The 18,377-nt window shown below is 47.4% G+C and overlaps 1 protein-coding gene across 1 annotated transcript in view; it reads right to left on the reverse strand.

Moving 5' to 3' along the window:
- The window catches only part of CCDC108 (coiled-coil domain containing 108), a 31,824-nt gene extending 13,927 nt beyond the window's left edge, over positions 1-17,897 (reverse strand). The window contains exons 1-20 of the mRNA XM_010287484.1: positions 17,823-17,897; positions 17,352-17,506; positions 16,551-16,653; positions 14,910-15,076; positions 13,755-13,954; positions 12,943-13,088; positions 11,604-11,826; positions 10,995-11,260; positions 10,297-10,497; positions 9,496-9,858; positions 8,353-8,490; positions 7,220-7,465; positions 6,576-6,800; positions 5,775-5,927; positions 4,677-4,842; positions 3,277-3,399; positions 2,155-2,386; positions 1,204-1,332; positions 709-885; positions 2-39 (exon numbers count right to left, since the gene is read on the reverse strand). Coding sequence (XP_010285786.1) covers positions 2-39; positions 709-885; positions 1,204-1,332; positions 2,155-2,386; positions 3,277-3,399; positions 4,677-4,842; positions 5,775-5,927; positions 6,576-6,800; positions 7,220-7,465; positions 8,353-8,490; positions 9,496-9,858; positions 10,297-10,497; positions 10,995-11,260; positions 11,604-11,826; positions 12,943-13,088; positions 13,755-13,954; positions 14,910-15,076; positions 16,551-16,653; positions 17,352-17,506; positions 17,823-17,897 — 3,526 coding nt within the window. The remainder of the gene's footprint in view (position 1; positions 40-708; positions 886-1,203; positions 1,333-2,154; positions 2,387-3,276; positions 3,400-4,676; positions 4,843-5,774; positions 5,928-6,575; positions 6,801-7,219; positions 7,466-8,352; positions 8,491-9,495; positions 9,859-10,296; positions 10,498-10,994; positions 11,261-11,603; positions 11,827-12,942; positions 13,089-13,754; positions 13,955-14,909; positions 15,077-16,550; positions 16,654-17,351; positions 17,507-17,822) is intronic.
- Positions 17,898-18,377: the final 480 nt, after the last annotated feature.

Raw genomic sequence — 18,377 nt, forward strand, 5'->3', positions numbered from 1 at the left:
AGCAGGACAGAGAGGTGATCAGTGCCAATGAAATCATGTCTAACAGTGAAAGAGGAGAGAGAGGAAAACATTAGAAACCAACCTTGTGCCCAGGGTGACAGAATCGGGGTCACATGTAGATTAGAGACAATTCACTTCCCAGCTAAAGAGTCACTGTTGCGTAAGGGCCACTGGGGGGGGGGGCAGTTGTGTTTGGATGAGAACGAGTGGTGCAATGTTGATTTTAGTCATACACCAATTTAGGGTCCCAACTTTCTAGGCCAACACCATTTGAAATGCCAGTACTTCTCAGCTCAGGTCTGCTGCGAAAGGGGAGGTGTTCAGTTTTCTTCATACCCTCCAGAGGCACACAAGAGCTAGCAGCAACAGTTGATAACAAAAATAAGAATATCACTGTATAACCAAAACCACAGGAAATGCAGCATCTTGTTCATCTCCCCAGCTGTCAGGTCAGGGCAGACCAGTGTCCCCAGCATGTCACGATAAATGCCTCTTGCACTGCAGTGTTAAAGGACATTAACAACATTTTCCAGAGGAAGACAAGCTTTGTGGGGTCCAGAAACTGGACACACACAGGGACTTGCCCAATCTCTGCTGGGCAAGGGGCATGTGAAGGGAAAGGATCTGGCATGGCAACACAGGGGACTGATGGCATGTGATGTCCTGGCACACAGCATGAGGCTCTGAAGTACAGGTAGTTGCTGTTACCTGTGTGAGAGCTGGATAGATTCCGCCTGTCCTGGAAGAAGTTTCCCTGACTTTGGGGAAACACTGAAGAGTTGGTTATCCTGAATTCTCATCTGGTGCAGCTCATGGGGGCTAAACTCAGCATCCTCTGCCCAGTGCTCCATGTCCATCTTCTGATCAGAAGGAAACAGGAAGGCCCTAGGGAACCAGTCAGCTGGTCAGCAACAGGGTAACAAAACTTCCCTGGGGCCATGATTGGTGTCTTCAGTCAGCCAGGCTTAGCCCAGCTGGTGGACACATTATGTTTCATCAGGTCTGATGTGCAGAACTGTCTGCCATTCCTTGCTTGCTTCCCCACCCAGACCCACCAACAGATCTCAGTCGCAGCTTCACAACACAAGCCGCACCTACAAAATCCACCCTATTAATTTGCAAACCTCTCATGGCCACTATGAGTATTTCCATATCCCCAGACAGACCCAGAAAGAAGACTGAGCTCCAGCAAGCACCACTTACCACTCCACAGGCACCACACCCTTGTTTGCCAGCAGAAGCATCACAAGGGTAGGCTCTGAGCCTATTGGGGCAGCCCCAAAGTTGAAATCCAGCAGCAGAGGGGTATATACTGGAGGGATCAAGCATGTGCTGGTCACAGGAGAAAAAGAAGAGATCAAATTGAGTCAGGAAGAAGGGTTAGCAGGGCATGACAGGGGAAAGGGTCATTCTACACTGGCTCTCTTTCTTACTTATAATTCTTCTCTGACCTTATGTTCTTGGCCATTTTGGGAGAAAGGATACTGAGTGTGAGGCAGGTCTTTTGATTTTCTCCAAAAACTTTTATATGTGCCTAATGAGAGTGAGTGGCATAGGAACTCTGCTTAGCTGAGGCATCTTTTCAACTCCCCAGTACAAGGAAGTCACTGACATACTGGAGCAGGTCCAGTGGAGGGCCACCAAGATGGTTGAGGGCTGGAGCACATTACTTACAAGGAGCAACTAAGAGACCTGGATTTATTCAGCCTGATGAAGCAAGGGCTCGGGGATGGCAGCTGCACAAGTTGCAACACAAGATACTCCAATCAGATACTAGGAAGAAAGTTTTTACCATGCAAGTGGCCAAACACTGAAATCATGTGCCCAGACAAGCTGTGGTTTCTTTGCCCTCAGAGATATTCAGCACTGAACTGGACAACGACCTGAGCAAACTGACCTAGTTGTCCCTGCTTTGAGCAAGGGGTTAGTCCAGAGACTTTTAGAAGTCCATTGCAAGTAACTTATTCTTTGTTTCTGTGGCTCCCCTCTAGGGAGGGTAAGCAGAGAAGTGGAAGTGAGCAACTCCCTGCAGCAGCTGGGATGGAATAACAGAGTGCTATGCAGCAATGAGTTGCAACACAAGCCAATGGTCACAGCATCTGTCTGGCTCATGCGAAGGACTGAAAGATCCTCTGATCCACCTCCTCATCTCACCTGTGCCTTGTGGGAACTCTGTAGGTGAGCTCACTGGGAGCTGGATCTTGGTCCAAGTATTCATTCAGCGTGTCCAAGGAAAAGAGCCTCCAGAGGTGCACCTTGCTGATACCTCTGGCACTCCCTGCTGAACAGGCATCCGTGATGCAGAGAGCTGGGTAGATGCCTGTTGCTACGATGCAGCAGAGGGGCTGCTGCCCCTCTTTTGTGCTTACCAGTTCTGTAGGTTGGGAGAGAAAGAAACACCAAAAAGTAGTCATGCACCATTAAGGGGCAGCTGTCTGGGACAAAAATGGAGAGAGGCCCTACCCGGACCAAAGAAAGAAAGAAAGAAACAAAAGGACTTGTACACAGTCTTTTCTTTGGCAGTTTCTGAAAACCTCTAAACCACTGACTTCTAGTTGTACCTTGACTTCTGCATTTAGAGATCACCAAAAGACCATGAATGTGATCCTTTACAACAGTGTATTTAAGCAGTTTAGTTCTGCACTATGTGAAAACCTCTTTTTTTGATTTAAGCCTACAGCCTAGTCATTTTATGAAGTGCCCCTTGTTTTCACACGGAAAAATTATGAACAGCTGCTTATATCTTGCCTTCTCCATACCATTCATGGGGCATTGCCATTCTCCACTTCCTAAGCTGGAAACTCCTTGTCTAACTAGTCTCTTGTACAAACGGTGTTCCCCACCTCTGAACATCCCTGTTGCCCCTCTCCATGCCTTTTCTAGCTCAGCTGCATTCTTTCTTCTACAGGGACCAATCCAGATCTGCAAAAAGGACCCCAGCTGCATAGGACTGATTGCTTGAAGCTCTCAGAATATGCTTCAGGACACATCATAAAAGACTGTGATCATGCAGGGGAGCAGGGAGTCTTATGACCACAGCAGCAGGAAACCTGGAGCTCTCCCTGTCTGTTTCTCATGGCTCAATCATATCTGATGGCAAAAGGTGCAGCAAAAAGGATCTGGCATACAGGATCTGGCTCTGGTAAAGTGCTCAGCACAGGGGTTTCATCAGGCGTGACTCATACACTGGGAACTGTGCAGCTTAGCCTGTTGCAGCACAGTCTACTTGGTTGGGAGGGAAATGATTTTCCCAGAATACCCATCTCTCACCTGTGAGTGTGCAAATAGCATATTTGATTGACCAGGTGTAATGCAGCCGACGGGCTGGCCTGACTGTTATTCGAACAAAAGCTTTTGACCTTGCGGGGATTGTCCCTCTGGAGTGTTCCAGCTCTAAAGCTGTAGGAGAAAAGAGGTGATATGAGCTCTTGGCATCACTGATCTCTCTGACACCACACCTGTGCTCAGCACACAGCTCCTCAAGGCTACTTGCACACAAGCCACTGCTCCCCTGTGCCTAATCATTAGGACCAACTTCAGGTGTTGAAGTTGGGATTCCCAGACTACGACTGTAAGCAGCTCATTGGGAGTACCCAACATTGCCATTGGAAGGCAAAGAGCAGGGAACTTCCACAAAGGAGGTCCTCTAGAAAGGCAGCTAAGGGTTGCACTGCACCATTTCTTCTGGGAAGCTCCTTTGTTTAACTCCATTCTCTGCTGAGAAATTGCATCTTATTTTAAGGTCCAAATTGTTCTACCTTCAATTGTCAGACTCTGGGCTATGCTTTTTCTAGCAAGATAGAAAAGTCACCTAAGCAAAGGAGCAGACACTTCTCAGTGGTTGAGGGATCTCTTCTTTCAGCACACACGTAAGATGATGTAAATCACACACACACACAGGGTGAGAGTGTGCACATCTGTATTATTTCAACGACTGCCCCCTGCACACCCGTGCACCTCCATGAGAAAGCACCTTCACATCCTTTGTGAAGTGCAAACACCAACGCAGGATTATAATTGCCATCATACCAGTGCTGTGCTCAGTGGCACAACTCCCTGTGACTTCTGGCTATCTTGTTTCTACAGCCCAGGGTCTGGGTGCCTCTTTTCCATTGGATTGTAAGGGGAGCTCGTTAAGTGGAAACTCTCTGATGAGTCTCCCAACATTTCTTCCTCCCTATTCTGGCTTGCTTAATTATATGTGCTTCAAGTTGGATCTTTAAAATGTAACAATCTAATAGCCCATGAAAAACATCTTCTTCTGTCCTTAGTAAATGTAAACAAACCTTGCCTGCTTTAATTTTTTTCTGAGAATTACACACACATATACACAAACTTCAAGCAAAAGAACAGCACAGATATTTTTGTTCAAGTGATGGGAAGAGGAAGCTACTTATGTTTCCAGAGAAAGATTTGGCAAAGTTAATGACGATGAAATGTTTCTACCACAGCACAAGTAGTACCCACAGTTGTACCACACCCACACGCTGTACCACACATGGAGATAGCCCCTCAAGCATACTTCTCTCATATAAAACATGGGTACCTTAATAAAGCACTTATGGGAATAGATGCAAGCTAGTAAGCTACCAGCCCAACCTCCAAGGTCATGCTAGAACAATTCTGCAGAAAAGAGAAGGTCAAGCCCCCATCCCATGCTAATTCCCTTACAGTACCCAGCGGATCGCTGCAGACCTCCTCGGGGTCACAAGGCCCGGTGATCAGTTGTTCCACGCTGAGGGTGTACTTCAGTGAACAGATCCCATCATTTAGCAGTACAATGCTGCAGCTTTGCAGGTCACCAACCAGAACATTTCCAAGGTCCAGGTACTCTTTTTCTGCCTGGAATTCAAATCCGCCACACAAAGGTCACTGCTACACATCAAGCATAGCAGTCGAGTGTAGCCATCACTTATCTCTCCACGTGCTGATCCCTCGACCCACACAGTGCAATGCAAAGGGCTCCCTACTTTGTGTAGGACCTGGCACATCCTGGGAGATGTACTAACAGGGCTCCAAGGGGCTCAATCTGTCCTCCAGATGCTTTCTCCTACTGTTATTTAGGCTGCTTGTGGAATAAGATGCAGCACATTTGAGGCTGTGAGGACACTAGTTGGGCAGCTGCACTTGGCACAAGTGTTGAGCCCTGTCTGCCGGTCCTTCCATGCCTGTATTAAGAATCCCACTCTCTTTTGGCTAGTCATCCACTCGCATGCAATTTATAGTGACTAAGTACCTGTAAGACCTTTCTACCCATCCATCCAACATGATTGACAATGACTTACAAAATACTATTTTATTAGCCCTAATTCCTTAAAAAAACTGCCTAAAAATGAAGGTATCTGCACAGATCTGCAGGTAATAGGAGGAAATCTACGTTGTGGCCACACAACTTTAACAGTCGTGTCCACCACACTTAAAAATTGGACTGATGGCAGAACAAATGGAGAAGGAGAGCAGACAGAATGAGAGGAGAGAGCTGGGAGTCCCAAGGAGCCAAATGGCTTTCTTAGTTCAGTCTGGAACAGAGGATTTGAGGGTGATCTCAGAGGATTCAGGCAGGTCACATTTGAACTGGCAGGACATTTACATTATGCTGTTGCCATTAAGCTGCCAGAATCAGCTCTGTTATCTCCACCAAAAGCAGGGTCTGGGAATTTTGCTGTAAATCCTTATTGGTTATCTCCAGTACAAATTGTGCAAAAAGGGGAAGCACAAGACCCCCATCCAACCCTAGTACCCCTCCTACTACCCAGTGGGCCCCAGGTCCTTACCCTGATGGTGCCCAGTGCCCCCTCTCCAACAATTCGTAATGCATAACGGACGCTTTTGGGAGACACGGGGTCTGGGTTTTTCCTCCTCACAAACACCATTGCTCGCAGCAGATACTTGGTTTCCTTGTCAGGAGTAAAAGTCCATGCCTGAGCCTGAAATCACAAGAGGGAAGAAGAGCACTCACACGAGCTCCAGACCAGAGCCAAGCCTATACACCCCAACGGTTCCATTCAATTCACAGCCCCTTCAGTCCTCTACAGACAACTCTTGAGACCCTCTCACTTCAGTGCTCCACCATCTCTGCCTGTATCAAAGGTTCGTATTGGGAATGCACATTCAGATATTCAAAGACAGGATGTGGAGTGCTCACTACTCTCAAAAAGCACTCAGAGAATACAGTAGAAGTTTAGAACCTGAATTTACTGGTGGGAGAACAGAAGAGGAGCATCATAAACCCTCTCATGCTCTCATTTGTCCTCTGTCTGTTAAGATCTCCTGGTGCATAACAAAGTTGCTGCTGTGTTAATGCCCAGCCCCATCCAGGGTATCATTATCTAGTGCCTGTTTAAGACCTATTTGGCCTTGTAGTCAAGAAGAATATCATCATGTTTGGGTAAATCCACATCATGGGAACCAGCACGACTGCAGATGTTAGCTAGCAACCCGAGCTATGACACTGGCTGGTATTCTCCAACTTTGGCATTAATGACCAAATGATTGGCATCCCTCACATTTCTGCTCTAAGCACTCCACAGCTGTATTGTAGAGAGAAAAATACAACTTTGGTAACTCAAACTTACCATGGCTTCATAGGGCTGGAGGATCCCTGCAGTGGGGCTGACAGACAGGATCTTGCTGTCAGACTGATGGATCTTCCATGTGAAAACCATGGGTAGCTTTGTGCAGTTTTTTATGGTATACATTCGTGTAGAGGAGGTCCCTATATAGATAGGCTTGAAGTATAGATTTCCATCACCTTCTAGGAGCAAAAGAAGGGACTCCCCACAACTCTGGAGAGCAATCTCCTGTGGAATTAAGGAAAAAGCAACAGACATTAGCTGGAAGTCTCAGTTACCTCCAGAGGGACCTTGCAAAGATGTTGCTCCTTCTGAGAGATAAGTAAGAAAAAAATGGGTCTGAAGGAGGAGGGGAAGAACTTTGGGTTGCGCTGTCAAGGAGGGCCCTGAGCACAGTATAGCTCATTCCAGGAGATGGAAACACAAGTGAACAAAGGATACAGGATGTCTGGCACACCAGCACCTTCTGTCTGTAATGTTGATGCTGCCTTAAATGTTGAAAGTGTTATTTCATTCCTATTTCCAAAGGGCAAAATCCAAACTGATCATTAGGAGATATAACAGGGGTCACAGTGTAAGACACTGTGAAAAGGGAAGAATACAAGGGAACAAACCTTTCTCAGCATCTTCTACTTCCTTCTCCCTACCTTGGTGTATCCAGGACAAGAGTTCAGCTGCAAAGGCAGGACATGCTGCTGCAAGACTGTGTTGACAGGATGAGTGGAGAGAAAGAAAATCTGGTGGCCTCCTGGAATGATGTGTCCTGAGTGGGGCTTCACCAAAACAGAGGGACAAGCAGCTTGGTTCACACTGAAGGTTATCAACGAGGTGCCCGTGTTCAAGAGCAGCATACTGCAGTAGGTATCGGTGTTAGGAGCCACAGGAGGAAAGGTCTGGTGGAGACAAGCAAGAAAGGTTATTTGCACTGGGTTTAGAAAACCAGCTCAAAGAAAAAGCTTTCACTGTGTTGAATTCCAGATTCCAACAAGCACTATCCTGAATCTAAGGAGAACTTCTTAACTGCTTCTCTTCAAGGAATAAAAGGAAATCAACCAAGGCCATACAAATTATGGTCATTTTGCTTCCCACAGCAGCCCTCATCTTTCATAGGCTCATGGGACCAATGAAGCTACTATACTTAGACAATGCTTTCTGTTCATCCAATAAGTGAACTGCTTGCTGGGACCTGCAGTCTCTGCATGGATAGTGACCTTCTGGATTAAGAATTCCAGCAGGCTGGAATTCATTCCAGCTCATGCATATCGGATACAGGCTGTACATGCTGAACTAGCTGAGGAGATTTTCTAAGATGTTCTCAAGGGTCAGATCTCACTTTGCCTCACAGGAACAACACTTTCTTGTGCTATAGAAACAGCAGGAAGAGTCAGGGAAAATTCCACTCTACCTTGCAACCACATCTCTTCCATAAGGATGGATTCTGTGTGCTGCCCTCCATTTGCCTAAGTGCATGCAAAATGTCTGAGGCTCCTGGGAGGGGACTAAGCACCCTTATCAATGCCAATGTCCACTTAAACAGAAAAGAAGGAGATCCTAACAGGTTTCCTCAGAACTAATGAGATGCACAGTGCAGCCTGACATACTGGAGGCTGGGAAGATAATGAGAAAGAACATCCTACCTCTGTACCAAAGCAGGAGTGTCCACACCATCAGAAACCACCTAAGCCACACCTCAGGATGGTGCAATGGGAGACAAGGTAAAAAATTCAGAGGTAAACACTGAGCGTCTCTGCAAAGATCCAAACATCAACCAGTTACACACCTTGGGGACATCCAGGATGTACTGTGGGATGAAGTGCTCCCGTTCTGCTTCATACGTGTGTGCTCTCAGCCTGACAGTCAGGCACCAGGATGGACAGATGGTGGCATCCTCCTCAATGTTACTGTAGTGTCTCAGCACCTGCAGGCACACAAGGGACAGAACAGTGTGTGTGCAGGAAGGGAGCGTGGCAAGATGCCCTCAAGTGCATGTTCCATCACAAGAAGCAGTTTGTTACAATGACATCCCTTGGACTGAGGAATTGATTTTTTTCAGGGAAGGATTGACCAGTGCTGGATGAGGAACATGGGTGCTGCTTTCACAGATAGCTACATTTCAGACCCAAAAGACCACTGAGTGACTTTCAAGCAGAAGGACCTATCCAAGCTATTCTGTCATTCTACAAGAGTTGCCTTAGGGAAGGAGGGTCTACAGACACTCTAGTGCACTTTGAGATACTTGCAGATGTTAAAGTTAGCGCTTAACAGTGAGTCACTGAAAATAATCATCTATCCTTTACTTGAGCCTAAGAAATTCTAAGGTTACTCCCAGATATCCTCCACACTTAGAAGGGAAAAAAATGCAAGAAGAGTAATCAGCAACATAATGAAGATCTCCCTGACTTACCAGGAATTTTCTGGGTGCTAAAACTCCTGCAATTGCAGCCTTGCGTGATATGAATCCCACATCTCATGGGAGGAGAGTCTGCAGTGATGTATGGTGCCCTCAGCAGCTTTACTTGTAGAGGGCCAGACACAAAAAATAAGTTACTGCCCATCACCCAGGCCACAACCACCATCCTTGTGCAGACTCTCATCTACAGTAATAGTGCAGTAATTTAATTCACAGTAATTCCTCCTTCAGTGAGGTGTAGATTACTTCACATTCACTGCAGGTAAGAGCAAGTGTAACTGTCTTATATGCATGAGCTGTGGCTTGCTTTGATGATTTATCTGCCAGGACAGAGGTGAAGGGGAAATTTTAACCCACCAGTGTATCAAAGCAGTGGCCAAAGGAGTTAAAGTTGCTGGTTTGCCAAACTCAGAATAAAAGGTTCTATTTGAATTTTAAGTCCTCCAAAAGCCTTTAGCCTGCAGTCTCTTGCCAGGCCCTCTCTGGAAACTGGTCCTAATAATTCTTACTAACCTTGTAGAAGGCAAAACCTTCCAGCTCTGCTGCATAGAGACTGTTGAGCTGAGTGGGCTGGAAAAGGACACGGAAGGCTGAAGACTTCAAAGGTGGGATGTCGCAGATTTCAGGGCTCACTTGGAAGGCACTGGCGTGGCTTGGAGTCCAGGCAACAGTGATCTTTCCTTTGGTGTGGTTGGTCACACAGAGAGGAAGCGGTTCTACCTTGTGGAGCGGCACGCAGCAACCAAAATCATACTCCCTGGGGCTGACGCTAACATGAGGGGGAAACAAGGCCAGGTCGCTGCTTACACCATCGTAGAAATATTCAGTCATGGAGCTGGCTTCAAAGTATTCGTTGGGAGGCTTGTCCTGAGGGACCTACAGGATGGAAACATCTCTGTATGAGCAGGGGAAGTGTGCCTGTGGGAGACACCAGGCACTACAGTCCTGACTGCTTCACAAGCAAGAGGGCATTCAAGATGCACTTCAGTAACAGTTCCCAGGACAGCTCAAAGTCCTGGCTTCAAGGAAGCTGCTGTTTGTAAGCCAGTCCTCAATCTGAAACTACACAAAGGAAAAGAAGACCCCGTGACTGAGTTAAAGCCAGAAAGTGGCTTAGTGGCTGAGCTTGGGTAAGACCCAACTGACACAGATAGTGTTGGTATGTGCTGGGAACATTAACAGAGATACTAAAGAAATCTGTCTGGCACCTGCAAGTCCTTCTAGATCTGCCTGGCCTGTGCCATAGAAGCCCAGCATCTGCAGAGAACAGCATGGTTCACATCTATCTTAGATTCCAGGGAGGGCAGCTCATACCTCAGGGGGCAGCATGAGGGCTCCTTTTTCATCCATGTGCAGCTTCCCATCCTTCAGCATCACGCTCAGGATATCAGGGGGGTAGAAGGTCAGTCCCCTCACCATGTTGGTACGGTACCAGGAGAGGTGTCTTGCCTGAAGGATGGCTGGCTTAGCTATGTCTGAATGGCAGGTACCAAAAAAGTCCACATACATGGGTTCCTGTGAAAACACCAGAAAGGATTATAAGAAATAAACTATCCTTCTGTGATTGCTCTGAGAGTTACACCGTCCTAGTACATCACTTCCAAAACCATGCCTGGGAAAGGCTTAGCATCTGCAATGTTACACTTCCATTTACTTTGTGTCTTGATGTAGCATAAGAACTTTCTTGAAACTGGACTGAAAGTTGAAGGCACTCAGTGCACAGCTACGCAGGTAAATTTAACTCAAAGACCTAAATGGATGGAAGCCACTGAGGATGCACCTCACCACATCCATAGGTATTACTGACTGTCTGTCCGCATCAGCCCCCTGCTGCTGATAGGAACCTGCACCATGGGGATTCTGCTCAGCAAGAGCCCAGGACAGGTATCAATGGAAATACAGTGGGAAGAGATTTCCAGGGGCTACTAAGTGAGAGAGGCCAGCCCTGGTGGGTTACATTGGAAGAGCCTTCTGAGTATCACAGTGGTGAAACCACCCTTTGCCTCTCATACCTGATGGTGAACAAGGCACACCACTCTGCGGTGATAGCTGATTGGGCGAGTAGGTCGAAAGGTCACCTTCAGCACGAGTGTTGTTGTGCCCTCCAAGACTCCACAGGGACGATCCAAGGAGAAGACGCTCCCTCTGCCATCAATATCAAACTGGTAGTAGGCTGGGACATCTGAGGTGTTGCTGATTTTCAGTGTCTGCATCAAACTTTCCCCAAGATTGATCCAGTCGAAGTCCACAAAATATTGGTGCAGGGACACCAAAGGACCTAGCACAACAACATGCAAGACAGATCTTGCACGTCATAGCTGTTTCTGTCAACATGTCACAAGCCACTACTGCACTTAACTGACCTTTCCAAACCAGAATAATGTCATCAGCAAACACACCAGTCCTAGCAAACAGCTGAATATTCACTTCCAACAGTCTCACGTCTGTCTCAAGCAAGTATAAACCCCAAATGGTGCACCAGAGACAGCCTGGATCCCAGCAGAAGGTAAGTCTATGACTGAGGGCTGTGACAGTTCCTAGTCCTTCCCCAAGCACTAGCTCTTCTCCTACAGTGCTAAGAAGAAGACAGGTTGAAACAGGGAAGACTTTCACTCTGGTACCTTTGCATGAGCCAACCACCTTCAGGGTGGTCTGCAAGAGGCATCCGGCAGATACGATAGTGAAATAGTCGGTACTGTGCTCTCCTACAGTCTGAGGCTGAAATCGTATACACAAGACCAGCTTCCCCTTGGCAGGGACAACACCATGGGACAGATCACAGGAGAAAACATGATCTCGAAGCAGAGGGTCCTTAGCTCTTTCTATCCTACATGGCGCATCAACCTGCAAGCAGAAAAGAAATAAGCTAACGAAGAAGACAACAGGAGGGCCAGGGTAGCTCTAAATGCAGAACAATAATCAGTGAAGGACTGCAGTTTTCAGCAGAGCTGAACACCACCAAGAACACCAAGGCTACTGCAGCCCAGCACAGAAATGCTGTGCAAACCTCTACAACCCTGTCCTGCTGGGGCACTGCCAACAGCAAGCTCCCACCACAAGCTCAGAAACCAGTGGGCTGCAGCAAAATGTCCTGGTGATCTCTGGGGTTGGAGTGTCCCTCCTGGTAGCGGGGAGGATGGCTCAAGGTGTCGCCAAGGGCCAAAATAGCCTAAGTGACTGCTGTGACCAGGAAGACACGCAGGCAGATAACTTATTTTTCTCCATTCACAGTTCCATCTTTTGTCTGGGGATTTTCTTTTCACAAAAAACAAGACATGCTCTGACACCTTCCTCAAGCCCCTTAAAGAAGGTTCTGATCCTTGCCTGAGGATGCTGAGCACCATTGCGGATAACAACAGTACAACAAATGAGTGTGTCTTTGCCACTCCCAAGTTTCAGACCCTGTGGATGAGCCAGCACTGCTGTCACCCATGTCAGCAATCTCTGAGTACCTCTGACTTTTAACAGGGCTGGGCTGAGCTGAGCTGGCACAGAGAACAAGATGCTCAAACATAGCCCGCTTGACTTTGAGAGCAGTCACCAAGTTGTAGTCCACTGAGGACAGCAGAAGATCCATCAGCTGCCTGGGATACACGCACACCAATTTGAGACCGCCACAACTGCCACACAGGACTGATGGGCTTGTCCAGGGTGAGCAGGAGAGCTGCAGGATGTGAAGGACAGCAGTGGCTGCCTGATCTAGACCAAGCACAGTGGGAAGCAGGCAAGAACTGCCACACCATGTTAGCGACATGGACGAGTCGCTAACACTGTAGCTGGAAGGCAGAGGGCAAGGGTGAATGACCTGGTTGGTAGGGGAAGGCTCATCATCTCTATTTTATTCACACTCCCACTTGCATTATTTTCACAGCATTAAGGGAGATACTCAAGACCATGTACCCCAGGGAAACATGCCAGCATGCCAATTTCTCACAAGAAGTAGTCTCCCTCTCCACATACCACTGACATGTTGAAGATTTCTACACACTTCTCCACAGTTGTCCCCACTGGCACTGATCCAAAGCACAGCACATCCTGAAACTTCCCAGGCTGTACACCTTCATACTCTTCCCCTGTCACACTCACCCGCAGGTAGGGGTATTTGGCTGTTAAAGGGAATAATATATTGGGTTAAGAGAGAGAAGTGGAATCTCCATCCTTGAATATCCAATGCTTAGCTGGACAAGCCTCTGAACAACCTCAGGTAACTCTGAAGTTGGATTTACCTTCAAAGTTGGCCCTGCTTTGAACCAAATAAGCTCCGTTCCAACCCTAATTTACTAAACTCAGGGTCACATCTTTTATTTGTCAGGGGCCATATAAGGCACTTCAGGCAAGGACTTGCTAATGAAACCATTACTTACCCTAACTTGCACCCAGAAAGCTTTAGAAATTTCCCTCGATCTCTCTGTCTAGCTGGGGCAGACAGGAGAGACCGAGTGCAGACAAGACCATGGGTTTCTGGAGGTTTTTGCATTGTGACAATTAACTCATCTCATTTTTTCCCCTCTGTCAACTTAAGCAAGCTCCAGAAATATTAGTTTGGCCAAAACACGCCACAGGGCCTGTTAGACCACACTGTCTCTACTGTCTCTTCAGATCATACTTCCAAATTGACAGCAGCATTAACAAGAGTTTCACAGGCCACTTTCAAACTATGGGCTTCACATCTGTGGATTAAGTCAACTGCAGCATAGCCTCCCTGTGGAATGCTATTCCACAGTTAGGGATGATACATATTTCTTTCAGTGTTAAATGCAAGATAGACTCACCCAGGGCCTTTAGCTGGATAGTCCTCTTTTGCTTCTCTTCACCTCCAAACCAGCATGTTGCTGCCACATCATATACCATAGCCACCTTGGGCTGGAAGACTACCTTGACCATGCACTCAGCACCTGGGTTCAGCATGCCATAGTCAGGAATCATGTAGAAAGGGCTTGGTGTCTCCCAGGCAAACAGAGTAACAAGATCACTAGGAAATTGAGACACATTTTAAGTAGATGAACGGATCCTTTGCTGCCTGTGCAATCATGCATAGGATGGGCCTTTCCCAATAGGTTATTCAGTTAGGATGTGAAGCAACTGATGTTGAATGGCAGAATCCCTAATCCCTGGCCAAATATGTGATGCTGGGAAGAAATTTGTCTCTAGTCTCTGCAAATGGTCTATTCATACTTAAATGAATCTTAGCTATTACATCTGAGAACTTTATTAACGGCCATAAAATTTCTCTGCTTCATCATGTGACAGCAAACAAATAAGCTCCAGAATGAAGTATTTGTTCTTCCTGTATCTAAATTTGCTGCTACTTAATTCCAAATGAACATTTGTTCTTCTGTTATATGCCCAGATGAGAAGAGAGGACTGAGCTGTTTTCCTAATACCTCATGCAACTCTCCAAAACTCCCTCTGCTTGTTTGATTTGTGCAAAGAACATGACATACCATCAGCTTTTTATATTTTATTGATTCCAAGCTGTGTGTTACTTACAATATCCTCCACCACCCTGGACCCCTCAGTCAGCCCAAATGATTTCTCTAAGGGGAGAATGAATTACTTGAAATGGCTTCTGGCCGATAGCTTGCTCTGCTTAAGGTACATGTGCCCTCTGTCCTTTCCACCCTTCTACCGCATCACCTGACTGCTTTGGGGAGCACAGGTCATTTTCCAACTAGTAAAGGTTATTTTGCTCTCACTGTAAATGGTTGGAAGCATACCTCCTTATACAGTCAGTATATCTGACCTGTACTACCATCTCTGCTGCCTTTTCTGCTGTGACCTTGGAGGAAGCAGAGGTCTGCTACTTGTTAAGGCAGCCAGCAGATCTAATAACAATTGGAATGAGTTGCATTCATTGGAGAGTCCAAGAAGGTGGCAAAATACTTGACAAAACAGAAAGAGGGTCTGTCCAGCTACATCTCACTCACCCAATGTTGCGCACAGAGAATGTTGTCTCTGTGACATTGTGGACAGCGCAGGCGGGCAACTGGACAGCAGCTGGGAAGGACAGACAGGAGCGTGGAAGCGTAGCATGCAGAGTGACAGAGAACTCACCCTCAGCCTTCTTAAAGCAGATGCTGTCTTCATACTCCCTCTGCACAGAAAAGCAAGGGAAGACAGCAGTTAGAGGGGCTCCATCTTGCAGGTACTGCAGCTCCACCCGTAAACAACCCGTCACTTTCACACCTGTGAGAACATTGGGAAAAAAACATCAGTGACAGAGGCATGAGGGGAGGCCTCTGTGCAGGACAGAGAGCATATGAAGCGGTCAGAAAAGGCAGGCAGGGAGTAAGGTACTCAAGTATACTCCTCCCTCTGTCAGGGAACACACAAACTCCCTCAGTGAGAGGAGTTGAAAACCACATTTGTTTCACCTGATTTGTTTTGATGCAGATGGATTTCTTTCAGTGTTTTCAAGATCTCAGTTCAGCTTACCTGAAGCATGTACAACCTCTCCTTGAGCTCCACAAGCACAGAAATATTAGTCTTTGATTAAGTGCTTTGTCAGCTAGAGGCCTAAGCGGATAATACACAACTTAAAGATGCAGCGTTGACAGCACTGTGTACAAATAGCCCCAGGACATCTGCTAACCAGCTAAGATAGAAGGAATTGCAAGATACATGTCTTCCATACTCCCCAGTCATCACCTCTCCTGAGTACCACTTAAACAGGTAAGGAGAGACCTTGGGCATTGCAGCACACGCAGTCCTTGTTCCCTCTAAGAAAGGGAGTCTCCTGGTCTAGCGATCAGTGTGGTGCAGACAAACTATTCACTGAAAATGGAACAAGGCCAGCAGCTTATTTCATAAAGGGAACACTGAACAGTCATCAGAAAACCATGATACTAAGAGAGCAGGGTACTGGGAATTTGCCCAGTGATGACGCTCTATGGCTAGAACTGAGATACACATCAAAGACATATATCTGTGGGCAAAAGCCAGAGATCAACAGTCAAAGCCAGGACAGACACGAGGAACAAGCTGAAAATCAAGAAAAGGGCCTGGGTAAAAAGAATCATTGCTGTTAAAAAGAAAGCTTAAAGAAACCCACCCCACCCAAAAGAAGGGAGGCCCTTGACATATCCCTTATAGAAAAATCAGTAGCCCTTCAACATACAGGCTTTAGGGTCTCCTGTAAGAAAGCAGAGTGAATCCCTCAGCACAAGGTTCTGCAGTAAAACCACCCAACTCAGGTTCCCTGGGATCAAACCAGGTGTGTACAGTTCAAGCACTTATCTTACTGATTTCCTGGCCAGAAGCAGCATATGAAAAACTGGGAATACTTTTTGTGAGGATCCCTCTCATTACTGGCAAACTCTGCAGAGAAGTCAGGAGTTAGGGCTTCCTCAGGGGTTAGGGCTTCCTCAGGGGTTAGGGCTCCCTCAGGGGTTAGGGCTCCCTCAGGTGAAGATGTGGGGAGAGCAGGGAGGTCACATTGCCCCATCTTTCTGCTAGAACCTTTCCCAAGGACTGATTCATTCAAGTGAAAACAAATCAGAAAGAACAAGAGAGGCAGAAGCCCAAAGCCAGCCTGAGCACCGAGAGCGATTTTCATGTTGCCACTTTACCTTTTCAGTGGGCCGGAAAATGATGGGCAGAGTTAAGGACATACCAGGGCTCAGAATGATCGGCTGTGGAAAAACAGTGAAGAAGAATCTCGTGGAAGGACATCTAGATAATGAAACCAAAACAAGAGATTTTGTCTGATGGCATATAGCTGGTTTTAAGTTAGACAGCAGAAAAGAGAATAAAGAATAAAAACTTCCAGAGCCCACAATTGGAAGCACTTTACACACCTGACCCCCAGGGTACCTTGGTAGCAAATCAGTAGAACCTGATTGGTTCTGGGGCAGAACCCAGGTGTCCTGAAAACCCATTCCCAGCCCTAAGTACCTACCCTTTCCTTGAATAATATTTTACATTGCCCAAGCCATGAGCAAAACACATTGGGGAGAAACATTTGAGTTTCAGAGCAGGGATGGTCACAGAGAGTGCTGGAGTGGCTCAACATCCAGTGGGACTCCCGGGACCAATGGTTTTAGGACACACTAGTGACTGTCTGGCATACATCCACAATTAAAATCTCACTAGACTGGAAATGCCTCACAGACAGAAGTATCAGCAAAACAGAATTAAAAAAAAGGCATTTCATTTAAAATACTCCTGCCAGGAACAAGGGCTGTGCTTCTGAATTAGCAGGTTTCTGTCCTGCTACATAAGTGTGCACACGCTGTCTCCAGCACATAGCCCAAGGGGACGGGGGCAGCTGAATCCGAGGAAAGGTGCTAATGTGACTAACATACAGCAGGAGGGATGAAGATGCTGTGGGAGTGTGAGGAGTACAAAGGAGAAAGAAACTTCCCACGCACCTGTAGCTCAGCTTCTGGGTTTTCTCATGAACATTTTTCAAGATCAGATGTTTGATCATCTCTTTTCCAAGTTCCCAGCCATGCCACCTGAGTGTTTCAGCCACCTCAATGCCCCAGAATACGCCTTTCTTCTTCTTTGTCTTTCTTGCAGACAGCTTAGGAAGTTGCAACGAGGACATTAGCACTTTGCGAGGGAGGGAGGAGAAATCGCTCAAACAGCTGTTTCTCTACGCTAAAAGTCTCTGACAAAAGGACGGGAGGAGCCACCCTGTGGCAAAGCTTCGGGAGTCACCAAAAGCCCTGCTCCAAGAGTCCAGAGGGGACACCTCCTGGCCACAGCCCAAACAACAGCTGCTGAAGGATGTCATGAACGAGGGAAGCAAAGGCTAAAGGTTTTTTTGGTTTTTATCCTCTCCCTGCACTGACAGTAAATCCACCCACAACAATGGCACCCCTTGTTCCACCACTCACCTTCCTGACACAGCCACAGCACAGCTTCCGAAAAGAGTCAGAGTTTTGGGGCTCGCCATGCGCCTGAGCAAGCATCTGAAAAACAAGAGGAAAAAGTCCTCACGCACACTGCTCCTGCGCCTGGACAGTCTTTGCTGCCGAGTCCTGAGTGCTCTCAGAGATCCAACAACTCCTCCCCGGGCCCAGGGTGGCACACCTTCTGCAGGGGCTGGCGTGTCCCCAGTGCTGTCCCCATTTTGCCAGCTGAGTCCAGCCCTTGCCACAGACCACGCTGTCCCCAGGCTGCCGCAGCCCCCTTGGCACAGCCCATGAGCCCCACCTCGCTCACAGCTCAGCCCCCTGTGGCAGAGCCCTCCTTGGGCCTCCCGAAGCACGGCCCGGCCCGGCCCACTACAGCCCCACAGGGACCAGTATAGCAAAGCCCTGCCCTGTAGCCTTGCCTGGCCCCCTAACCCTCTCTAGGTGACTGGGGCACGGCCCTGTTCCCTACAGCAAGAGCCTGCCCAGCTCCCTGGGGCACGGCCCGGCGCTTTATAACCCCGCCTGGGCTCCGGA

Source organism: Phaethon lepturus, unplaced genomic scaffold, assembly GCF_000687285.1.
Source record: "Phaethon lepturus isolate BGI_N335 unplaced genomic scaffold, ASM68728v1 scaffold42055, whole genome shotgun sequence".
NCBI classification, from domain to species: Eukaryota; Metazoa; Chordata; class Aves; order Phaethontiformes; family Phaethontidae; genus Phaethon; species Phaethon lepturus.